The sequence below is a fragment of the Micrasema longulum genome, unplaced genomic scaffold (assembly GCF_059751315.1).
Source record: "Micrasema longulum isolate JH-2025_06_02 unplaced genomic scaffold, ASM5975131v1 h1tg000076l, whole genome shotgun sequence".
Classification (NCBI taxonomy): Eukaryota; Metazoa; Arthropoda; class Insecta; order Trichoptera; family Brachycentridae; genus Micrasema; species Micrasema longulum.
This window is the reverse complement of record NW_028277283.1, coordinates 1,782,647-1,794,968: the sequence shown is the minus strand read 5'-3', so window position 1 is coordinate 1,794,968 and position 12,322 is coordinate 1,782,647. Positions and strand designations below refer to the sequence as shown.

General features: G+C 33.7%; 1 protein-coding gene across 2 annotated transcripts; it reads right to left on the bottom strand.

Moving 5' to 3' along the window:
- Positions 1 to 633: 633 nt before the first annotated feature.
- LOC148284935 (juvenile hormone esterase-like) lies at positions 634 to 4,801 on the bottom strand. Of its 2 annotated transcripts, XM_088233140.1 has the most exons (4): positions 4,554 to 4,801; positions 2,284 to 3,317; positions 1,987 to 2,178; positions 634 to 1,176 (listed from the first exon to the last, which is right to left on the bottom strand). In XM_088233140.1, the coding sequence occupies exons 1-4, from the start codon at positions 4,686 to 4,688 to the stop codon at positions 990 to 992; spliced, it is 1,548 nt and encodes a 515-aa protein (XP_088089266.1). In that variant the 5' UTR covers positions 4,689 to 4,801; the 3' UTR covers positions 634 to 989. The 2 variants fall into 2 exon arrangements, with proteins under 2 accessions (XP_088089266.1, XP_088089258.1); XM_088233132.1 differs by having other exon boundaries at positions 1,987 to 3,317.
- Positions 4,802 to 12,322: the final 7,521 nt, after the last annotated feature.

Here is a 12,322-nt window from a genome sequence, read left to right as displayed (position 1 = left end):
TATAACCTTTAAATCACTTTTTTTTTTAAACTTTCTTACTTTGGTCTTTATATGAGAGTCCAAAAATTAGTCGAAATTTTAAGAGGCGTAATCTGTCGGTCATATTTTAGTTATTTAAAAATTTAAAGATAAATACTTTAAAAAATGATTGTATTTATTTAATTCGTGTTTACTTAAATTTTTACATTGCGTAGTTTTGGAAAAAAACAACGTTTTTAAATGGCTAAATGAGACTAAGAGTACACTGAAAGTAGATACTGCATAAAATGCATTCATAGGTACATGATAGTGTTTTATTAAAATAATGCTTTTAATAAGGAGGTGGTGTTTTTTATTATTGTTTGTTAATCGACTGTCAAACTAAGCCAAATTTAAAAAATAATAATTATATATTAGCGCTGTGATCTTTCAAAATTTTTTAATTTTGAAATTACTCAAATTTATCGAGAAAGTTTTGTGGTTTAAAAAAATATATATATATTTATTAATAGACTATCAAACTGAGCCTAAAATTGTTCTCGTCGGTGAGTTCTGCTGATTGATAAGTTGGTTTCCCGAAAACCGTAAATCTATCAACACATTCAATCATTGGTTGACCCTTAGGAATTTGTGTCATAATTCAAAACAATTCAATTTTGTTAAAATCGTTTTTATTAATTTTTTCATCCATTTTCGAGGAATTTTGCAGTACAATGAAATACTCTAATTTTTACCACGTGTGAGAAAACAGTTTTTACATCTTATTTCCCGTAGCACTGAACATCTTAAATACCAAACTTTACACCACAACCAGCCATGCCTGTGAACTTGTCCAGAGTCCCTAGAAAATCTGTGTTGACTTGAGGCACTTATACTGCATTCATAAACACATTTACAGATTATAATAAAAATACATGATGTACATTTATAACTTGGCATCTCAATATTATTTTCACTAATTAATGCTTAAATACATTTTATATGGCAATATTCAAAACAAAATTTTTACTTTAAATACAATTTTGCGAAGAGTTGGGTGCATAATTCTTATAAAGATTTTTCCAAAATGATAAACGTGAATTTTCTGGTCCATTCTTCATTGTCAAGTGTTCATTGATGTCCAAATACTTCACCAATTTTTCAGTTACTTCTTCCCATAGCACTGGCACAAGAATATTGCGGTCTGCAGTTGGATTTCTGAAAAGAAAGCTTTTTTAAATTAAGTACTCCATATTTGTCATTATATTTTGAATACATTCGAAATTTAGTAGAAAAATCCTGAATTTTTTAACCCGTTAGTTTAAATCTAGATAGAAGGATTTCTCAACAAAGACGAATGAATCATTGGGAAATTTGTATAAATTTTATTTTATAAATTTTATTTTATTAGCCTTTGACTAAAAAGAAAACTATGTTTGTCAGCTAAAAAAATCATATCGTCGGCGAAAACTTGAAAACCTGTAAGATAAACAACCTAAATTATTCAAGAGAGAAAAGAGAAAATAGTAAATAAATATTATTTCACGTTTTTCTTAACTTGTTAATAGTTAATATACTAGAAAAAACATTGAAAAAAAAAATTGTTTTTATATAATAACAAAAACCGGAATATCAATATTCTTATTTAAATACTTATTTTTAGTTTATTTTCTAATCACCTTCTTAAATCATTTACGCTCCCTTACGGCATTTCAAATTTCGGCCAATGACATGAAAACCCCTACTTTCAAAATAATAATGAAAATGATGTATGAAAAAAAAAATTCAACCGTTTGTTATTTGCATGCATTTTTAATTTAAAGCGTAATTAATTTTGTTTCAATGGAATATTCAAAATTGGGTTGAAATGAATCAATCTTCACCAGCAAGGTAAAAAATAACAAAATTGAAATGTTCAAACCATAAAAATGTTTAATTACATTTATAAAATGAATGGAAAAATTAGAAGATATTTTATAAAAATTCGATTGTATGTTTAAGAAAATTATATAAAATATTTTTTCTTACCCATATTTTGCAAAATCAGTCCACATCTGAACCATTCTTTGACGAACTATATCAGATGTGCTTCCTTTGTGCGTTTCTAAATTAATACCATATTCTCTGAAGAGATAGCCTAAATCATCCAAGTGACTCGCTCCTTTAAATTGAAGATTGTATCTCTTCTTATACGAATTCAAATCTCCGTCAAAAGAAAATCTGTAAAAATACACAGGTGCTTTGGAGTACTTCTTCACTAACCTTAAAGTAAACTCAATCTTTTCTAAAAACGCGTAATCTGTGTATAAATCGATAAATTCATACATTGTTTCTTCGTTCAAATCCTTTCCGCCAAAATAAAAGTTCTTAATTTTTTGGGCAATTTCTATCGACTCTGTGCTGTTGAAACCATAGTTCATATCCATCGGAACTACGTATTGAAAGTTTTTGTTGAGATTTTCTATATGTCCTTTATGCATTATGGCGTAGTCGGCATAAAATATACCATCTTCAGAACTGTATCCAGAAATATAAGGAACCTTACTGAAATTTCCAGAACAGAAGGATTCTATGGGAGGTCTTGTCATGAAAGATTCTCGGTCGGGAAATTCTTTTTCTAGGCTTGGTGCAAATGTAAAAGCGGCATCTCTCATTTTCTGTTCAAAGGATCTTAATTTATTTGCAGCCTCGAGTAACCCTTCTACCGAGAGATGTCTTAAAAGCTGAACAATTTTTTGTGGATTTTTCGTTCTTCGTCCGATTGCTCCTGTAAGCTCCACAGCCATGTCGAAATGATCGATATTTTCTGGAGTGTATATCCAATGATTGAGGCATGATCCTGATTGAGAAATGACCTTATGAAATAATCCTCGGGCCATTGGAGATATCATCATAAACTGACCCGTCGCACCCCCGGCACTTTCTCCGAAGATGGTCACATCATCCGGATCTCCTCCAAAGTGTTGGATATTTTCCTTCACCCATTTTAGCGCCATAACTTGATCTTTGAGTCCCGCATTACCAGGAACATCGCTAGTATCCAGATTTAAGAAGCCAAGAACACCGAGCCTATAGTTCATGGTCACCAAAACGATATTTTTTTCCACGATGTAATCAGGTCCAAAAAGTCTCGAGTTTCCTGACCCATCGACGTAACCTCCTCCATGAAACCATACCATTACGGGAAGAAGAAGTTGTGCAATGGTGAATAGACGTGGTATTTTAGGCGTATAAACATTTATGAAAAGGCAATCTTCGTCTCCAATGAGCCTAGGTGATAAGACATTAGACTGAGCGCACACATTTCCTTCCCTAGTTGCGTCATATTTACCAGACCATGGGTCAACTGGTTGAGGATCCTGAAAAAATATTTTTACATTATTTAAAACGCGATATGGGACTGAATTTCAAATGCCTACGCGCTTTGTAACTGCAAAACTTGTTGAAATATAGACCTTTACTGACAGTCCGCACCTTCTGCATAGCATTGCATCTGTACAGCGTTTGCAGCACGTCCCGATTGTTTGCTAAACAAAACAAAACACGAGAGGAACAGCCTTCAGATCCAGTCCGTGGGCTGTAATATATTCAAGTGAAAATTACAGTTTTAGAACATTGCATTTCGAAAATCGAACCTGAGACCTCATGCATGGTAGACTATCCACTGCATAGCGAGGTGTACGATGTGTCATTATCATCAAACCGTAATTCAAACCTGGTGGTGCATAAGGCACTGCATTGGAAATGTACATGTTTTGTATATCGATTATGCATTACAGGAAGGTAAGACAATCAGTCTTATGCTTCAGGTGCCAATCCAGGGACAGTGAAATATTAAGAGTTTAACCCTGTGTTAAACAAATACTTCATATTGGCCCTCCCAGGAATTGAGCCCAGAACCTCAAGCATGGTAGGTAAACATGCCAACCACTGCCCTACTAGACGAACTTTTTTACACTCCTTTACAGGATTTTTCCTGAGAGTGACCATCGAGTCGAAAATTCTGGTTTAATTCCACACACAGAAATGTATTCTTCATCTGTCCGGACAGAACAAAGTGTACTGACAATATAACACCCTTTATTGGAGTGGAAGGCAAGTCTAACGAAAAAATGTTGTACTAGTTCAGTTTTATAATATACATACATACATGTAATTTTTTAACTTTTTATATTTTTTAATTTTTCTTTCCCAGATTGTATAATGTATACATCATTTTGAATTTATTTCCATGCCTAGTATTATGTTTATTTTGTTATTTTTAAATATTTTTCATACCTTTTTAAATTTGTAGTATATCATAATTTTTATTCTGATTTTGTAAATAATGTTATAGTTTAAAATATAAAAACGTCTTTAAATAAATATTGTTATCTGTATGTCCCTAAATGAGTTTTTTTTAAAACTCTTTGGGAATATTATATAAAATTATGTTTTCAAATTAATTTTTAAAAAAATATTTTTAATGCTGAAAAAATCCATTTCTTCTTTATGTTTGTTTAATTTATCAAAAAATAAAACTAAGATGCAAATATCAATCTTTTAAAACACATCTATTGTGAGCTTTAGAGCTTTAATGTCTATTGGAAAATTACCTTAAACCTCAGGTCACCTAAAGGCGGCTTTGCATATCTCATTCCTTGGAAACTGTAATAAGTAAAATTAGACGATGTGGAATTCGTCTGACCATACATAACACCTTGTCTTAGGTTAACCGTTGGAACACTCATTTTAAACGAGCATGTAACGTTTAAAAAACTGTTTTTTCACCAAATAACATTAAATTATAAAGTTTGTATCACGTCATTCAACAATCCGCTGTGCACGGTGACCTTCCGCAAGACTGGTGATATACAAGTGACAAGTGACCGAACCAAATTTGCTATCTACAGAAGTTTATGTTTCTTAAGATTATTCATAAAATGTATTATTCGTGCAAATATTACTTGGCTCGTTGCATCATGCAGATAAGACCAGTTCTCCATTAACATAAACGTGGTGGTAAAGATAGTGTTAAAATAGTCATTCACTTGAGGAGACTTTGTGCAGATGTCATGATTGTATTGTTAAAAAGCACGAATAAATTCAACAATTGAAATGATGTAAAAACCATTTTGCCCATACATAATATCCTAATCCGAGTAGCGGTCCGAAATGTCACTATCCCGCCGGCGGCGGCGCACAGTGTTTCGTTTCATACAAGCTAGAAACTAAAAATTCTGAATGTACTTTTAACTTACGTATGCGATTCATTTAATCCTAAAAATAGGTTTTTTTTAATTAAATATGTAATAATAATTCGTTTTATAAAAAATATGTCACATTTTGTTATTTAATAAACGAAATAAATTTTCTGGAAATTGATATCTGCATCCAATAATGTATTTAAGGATCATAAATAATTGAAATTATTACTTTAATTCTATTGACTGATAAATCGGTCAACCTATAAAATAAATAATTGAAAATTATATTAGATACTTAGGCATAAAATAAAGATTTCACACGAGAAAACTAATCTGCCTTCACTTGTTTTGTCAGAATAACCATTTTACAGCTGATTTTATTATGTTAAACATGACAACTGAAAGGGTTTAAATAAACTTAAAAGTTTGGCATTGTAAGGAACACAGAAGTGAGGCAACGGACACAGCAACCCTTGGTATCTACTGTCATCCAAGGCGTTTTGGCTGGCAAGGCCATGTACTACGTATGCCTTCCGAGAGCCTTAACCATGCTTGCCTATGTTACAAGGCATCAGGTTCTTGGCGTCCTGGTCGTCCGCTGTTGACAATTTGTGGGCAGTTTGCGTCAGAGTTGCGGTACGTGGACTTAAGTTGGGAGGATGTACGGGAGGTCGATCGCTTGGCCGGAGGCTGATTATGGAATCCATATGCTCCACATAGGGAGCGGATATGGTATGATGATGATAAGACTTAAAGATTTTTAAATAAAACATTTGTTATAAGTGATTTTCAAATAGATGTATTTTGAGAAATATAAAAAGAGCATGTAATGTAGATAAGCCAAAGGAATAAAATTCTTGTCGAGAAACTCTATTAATACTAATAGAGTTCATTTCACTGGGTTTGGCGCCACAAATATAACAGGACATGGTTGACTTATTTTCAGCCAAAACGTTGCGAATTTTACCATCTACCATTGTTAAAAGCATTTTAAATTTTATGGACAATACTACACCTCCAATATTAACATTAAAATTTTCAAGTTTTTCAATTGCATCTTGAAGTTTTTCGATTTCAGACTTAGTAAGAATATCAGTTTCTTTGGCGAAAATAAATTTAATAGGACGACAATAAGAGGTTGAGGAAGGGCTTAAATTTTGCCAAATTACTATATTAGGGTCATCATTAAGCCTCAGTTGTATTGGAACGAATGACATAATAAATAAAAATTCATCTATTGCATGCTCTGTGTAAAATTTCTGTTTATAATTACTATGTCCCGAGCTTCCATTTCTACCCCACTTGCATATAAGAGTCAGTACAGAACCTGAAGGAACTTTTTCTTTTAAGACTTCTGATTCTACATTTAGCAATCGTTGCACCGTATGATTTAAAATCGCTTGTAGCTGGATTTCTGCACTAGTTTCCGTTATTTTGACAAATTCCTCGCTCAGGCAACATGGTTTTTTTTCTTTTCTTAAACTATAAAATGCCGGATATATGTTGTGGCCGGTTTTTATGGCATTTTTACGCATAACTTTGTAGGAATGCGAAGATAATTTACAGTCAACGTATAAACTTACCGCTTCCTCAATTGTCAATGCCCACTGTTTGTTTACTTGTTGACGTTCGCTACGTATTTTTGCTACTTCATTGGGAGTAGCTTTCAAAATTTTCTTTAGGAGATCGGCAACTGTGCGTTTTCCTGATGCTCGAATAGATACCTGCGTGGCAAACGAAAGTTCTTCAGATGTCTTCGTACTCACTAAATCACGCACTTTTGTCCTTTTGCACTGATCACTGCATGCCCCAAAATCCTTTGCGGGCCTTCCAGTAGACGTAGATGGTTTATTCATGTCTACTGAAGGACTTTGTCGAAAGTTTTCACATATCAAAATATTTTCACTACCGTCGAGCCACTCAAATTTTTTTTAACAAATCTATCTAGTTTACAGCCAGATTCGGTCCATTTTCTGCTTATATTTAAACAAATAAGCTTAATTTGATGTTTTAACAGTTTTTCACCACTTGCACCGAGTTCACCGACTTCAAATTTACTAACAATATTATTTAACACTCCTTGAAGCCTTTCTTTCTTCGTCAAACTCGTCCACATCACGTACAATTCTTGCCTGGAAATCTCGTATCTGGTACCTGTAAAATAACAAAATAAGATAGATGCAACTTCGTGCGGTAAAATATTGAAACTGTAATGAATTAACAATAAATTGGTCTATTGAAAAATAAAAATAATATTTTGCTACTTTGATATACTCTCCGAGATAAATTCTCGAGAAGTTAGAAATTGATATTTTTTTAACTACTGAAAAATACATAAGATAAATTATTGTTTTTTTAAATACCTAAATGAAATACATTAAAATATTAGAAAAAAAACCATACAACATACCTTCCAAAATAGCTTCCATTTTTTTTTAAATCGAAATAAAAAACTTTAAACTTGATAAACAACCTTTACACGTCGGACGCCAAAATGCAAATAAATGTAATTAGGCTTTCAAAAACCAATTATCCGACTTTCATATTCTGGTATGAATCACCCTAAGCATTAATCACCCCAATTAGGCTTACAATCGTCACACTAACTATCTGGTAATGCCCCATGACGTCATCGTTTAAGAATTCAAAAGTGACTTTTTATCTTGTAGCTTGTATGGGTCAAAACACTGTGCGGCGCGGCGTTGCAGTAAAAAAAGCCAACGTACTCAGAAACAAAAAAAAATGCTTAAATAATCTTATATAATACGAGTAATATGCCCATGCAGATCAGTGCGGAATTTCATCGCCTAAGGTGTCTGTCAAAATTGATTGATAAGCAACATTTTTTAAAAAGGAATAAATTGCTAAGCTTCTATTTTAAAAAAATATCAGCATATGGGAAATAGATGATACGGAAGGAAGTAACGAAAAATACACCATAAGTAATTTCAAATCATCTCTTTATAAATATTTAATAATGTTCCATAGTAACTACTTATGCTAATGATCTGGTGATTGTTAATTTTTTTATTTTTTATATATATTTTGTATGACATACATACATGTATGTATATATTTCTTGTTCTTTTTCTTTTCATACCCATGTTTTAATTTTGTTTTTAATTTTTTGTATACCTAACTAACTCATTATTTTGTAAATTTTATATTGTAAAAGTCACTTGTGCCGTGTAGTAAATAAATAAAATAAAATACCCAGATCGTTTGAAAAAACTGTCTAGAATTGAGCCCGCGAGTCAGGCATTTCCAGGATTCCCGGAATAAATCCTCGCACAACCAAATGGTCCCACATGTAACAACCTCCTTCGGTTAAAAGTAATGAAATGTAAAAGCTCCAAAAATATTCAGCCACCTTATTAATATAAAGTAGGTATTTGAAATGCAAAATATTTTTTTCGCATCAGTAGTTTGGCGAATTTTTTTTTACAAAGATGTACTGTATAGTGGTACAAATAAATGTATTACCATACTGACTATCTACGAAAAAAGTCGTTAGTCTTTTTTTAATTGTTACACATATAATTTGCATTCATTTGTGTAAGATTTTAATGTTTTTTTGCTGTATTATTTATCTTTAATTGTGACACAATTTTTTTATTTATTAAAATACATATTACAAAAAAAAAATCAATAATAATACATTAAAATACCTAAATTTTGTAAATGGGGTCTAGACCTAGAATTACAATCGTCTATACGCTTAGTAGCTGCAAGGGGTGTTGTAATCTTACTCCTTTTTATTATTCATATTATTATTTGTTCAAATATCATTCATACACTAAATTTATTTGTCAATTTTTAAAATGTGTAAATGGGGGCTAAATTTCTAACTGTCTATGCGCTCTGTAGCTGCAAGAAGTCCTGTAATAGATAACAGGAGCTAGAGCTCCTATCTGTTATATTTTTTTATTGATCTTAATTGAAAACGAGGAACTAGAATCCCAACCGTCCATGCGCTCTGTAGCTGCTAGACGTACTGGAATATTTATTAATTGTACAGCGCCCTTGAGGTGATTTTCACAAAAATGCCGCTATTTAAATTATCCAACTATATATAGATATATATATATCGTAAAATAACCCCTAACAATTAAATACAACAATTAAAATTCGCTGGCCGACTATAGAATGTTAGTAGCTTGAAAACTGAGTAGGCACTTGACCCAGTGAAAACAATACTTCACTATTAGCTAAAAATAAATAAATGACCAAACAAACACGGCCTTACTTAAATGGTGGCGCCTGCAAATCTCGTGTTAATACGTCCGGTGTTCGTTACGGGAACATGATTTCTATACACACTATACGCGCTTGTTGAGGGTAATGCTTGTCGCGTATTTAGCACTGTATTTTTTATTGTTCATCTCTTAAATGTTTACTGTTTATTTCAAACTTACTTTTCCTTATTTATATTTATACGTAAATCAAACTTTTCTTCCGTGTCTGTCTTGAGGATTGGTGTTGTTGTTGACTCTGCAGTTACCATTCAGATGCTATTTCGGCAGTCAGTGTTGGTGTTGCTATCGTTGCAGTTATCGGCGTGAAGGAAGATAACTCAGCCGGTGGTGTATTCAGGTCACGCATCACGCATTAATAAGTTTCAGGTGGCTGATAGTTATTGTTTCATCTTTTCCTTGTACTCAAATAATAAACGTTATTTTGTTATAGTAACTTCGCACACGCCGCTGTTTAAGCGGGCCTCCGAATGCGACTGCATCCTTTCGAAGAAATCAATGGGTTCCTGGGGCAAAATCTTTGGAAATAAAATTATTGTTTTTCACCGAGCTACGTGCCTTCTAATGTGGCGAATCTGTCGACGGCAACTTTTCTCCGATATCTTTTGGAAGGCGTACGTTATTGGCTTGTAAAAAACTTGTTGCTTTTAAAAAAGAACGTCAGGGGCTCCCACTGCCCGCCAACTCGTTATTGAAGTGCTCCGCCGGTGGTTATGTCAGAAGCGCCACTTATGATGGCCAGATGTATGTCGAGTTTCGGGTGTGTTAACTAAGAATTTAGCGCTAGGCTCTTCTTACATTATTCAAATGCACTAAAAGACTCCAGAGTCCAGTGCATGGGTTGTTCGCATTTGACGTTTACCTGTAGTGAGGCAATCAATAGTGCTTGTGTTTCGGTGGCCTTAGGTACAAAGTAAGATCTGGGATTCTGAATTATCTCGAGCTGACCGTATTTCTAGATTGTCTCTACCTCGGAGAGTGCGTTTGTGCCATTATCAGGTACAAGGTACCCGAGACACTTTACTTCCGACTTCCCGAAATGGGACTTTGCGCCATTCACTACGACACCGTACTCCTGTAACAGTGTAAAAAGTATTTCTAGATGTTCCAAGGTTTTCTTCTTTTGTTTTGAAAGTGAACTGTATGCTGTCAATGCACGCGTAACAAATGTCCAATCCTTCGCCCATGAAACGCTGGAAAATTTGTGCGGCGTTTCATAAACCAAATGACAACAGATATTCAAATAAGACAAATTGAGTTATAATGGCTGTTTCCGGAAAATATCATGTTTTTAGCAAGAGGTATCCGGTTGTAAGCTCGGAACAGGTCGATTGTAGTAAAATATCTTCCTGCCTCAGAGTGATTGTGGAAAGTCCTGAATATGGCGAACATGGTATCGGTGTGGAGTGGAGATAATGTTATTTTTTTCATATACTTAAACTCATTAAAATAGCATTATATCAACTCATTAGTTAACCCGAAAAAAATTTGATAATTATTCTTAAGATAAAAATAACTTTATTTGATTTACTTTCATATAACTTTGAATTATCTATCCTTACCTCTGTTTTGTATAAATACTTTGAACTCCTTAATAAAGATACCAGTCTCGATGATGTCGAGAAAGCGAAGAAACCGGTCACTGGATATTCCAAATTTGTGGATTAAAGTATCACTCGTCTTTTATTTATATAATAAATTACAATGAACTTCCATGAATAATTTTCACTCACAAACTTAAATGTTTCACATAGGTTATATGTATGCCATAACCATGAACAGAAAAGCGCTTAAAATAAACAAATTCACTCATCAAATGTATGCCTTTTATTTCATTGTGTATTTTGTTACGCACTTATTTTAATAAACTCAACTCAACTTTAATGAACTGAAACAGGAGTAAAATAAATGAAGCACGTTTTCAAAAATTCTTGATGGTAGAAAGCCATATAAACTAAAATCCGTTTTTTATAATGCTTGAAATAAAATTCACAAGTCATTATAGAATACGGATATAAGTTCATATACTGTTTGATGATTAGCATCGCCAAAAAGAAATAAGTTAAAGAAATGCGTAAATAAAAAAAAGGAGGTTAGTTGTCAAGAATAATAGGAGGAAATAACAGGAAGCGCTACCCCGCAGTCTACATCTACAAGCAATCCAACCATATAAAAACGAAGTGTAACGAGAGACTATGATATACGAGTATGCTGTTCTTCTTCTTCTCTTTCGTTCCTCAGTTCTGAGGGTCGTGATCATTGATACTCTCACCAGCCATCCAATTGACGAAGCGTCTCCACTCTTCACGGCTCTGCGCCCTCTCCACAGCTCCATATAGGGTCGCCCGTGACATTGTTTTCACCTGATCGATCCATCGAGCTGCAGCTCTGCCTCTGCTTCTTCGCCCTGACACACAGCCGAGATTATTATTTTCTGGGTCACGTCTAGCTATGTGTCCGAAAAAATGCAGAATACGTTGGCAGCATATGGCCGAACTTTTACATTGAGTTCCTCCAGTATAGAGACATTTGTTCTTCTGGCTGTCCATGGTATTCTCAACATTCGACGCCAACACCACATCTCGAAGGCATCTATTCTCTCCTGCTCATGTGTTTTAACTGTCCGCGTTTCTGCGCCATATAAGAATATTGGGAACACAAGCGTACGCACTGTGAACTTTTTCTTCGAGATGCCCCGATCTTGCCAAATTTTGGTCAGTTGAGTCATGGCATTTTTTGCGATTAGGATGGGTCTTTTAATTTCTGATGTGCATGCACCGCCCGCAGAGATGAATGAGCCTAAATAAACAAAATAATGCACTTTTTCAAGGTTTTCGAGTCTATTTGATGGTTATAGCATATTGGCTCTGTCAACGATCATGAGCTTCGTTTTAGTTCTGTTTATTTCCAACCCAAATTTGCAAC

What these genes read in the sequence shown, in the direction of transcription:
- LOC148284935 (XM_088233132.1), bottom strand. Translation starts at nt 4,688, where the DNA reads ATGAGTGTTCCAACGGTTAACCTAAGACAAGGTGTTATGTATGGTCAG. An exon ending in TAGGTGACCTGAGGTTTAAG is followed by an intron (nt 3,318 to 4,553) that starts GTAATTTTCCAA and finishes ATATTTTTTCAG; the next exon opens with GATCCTCAACCAGTTGACCC. An exon ending in ACTGATTTTGCAAAATATGG is followed by an intron (nt 1,177 to 1,986) that starts GTAAGAAAAAAT and finishes CTTTCTTTTCAG; the next exon opens with AAATCCAACTGCAGACCGCA.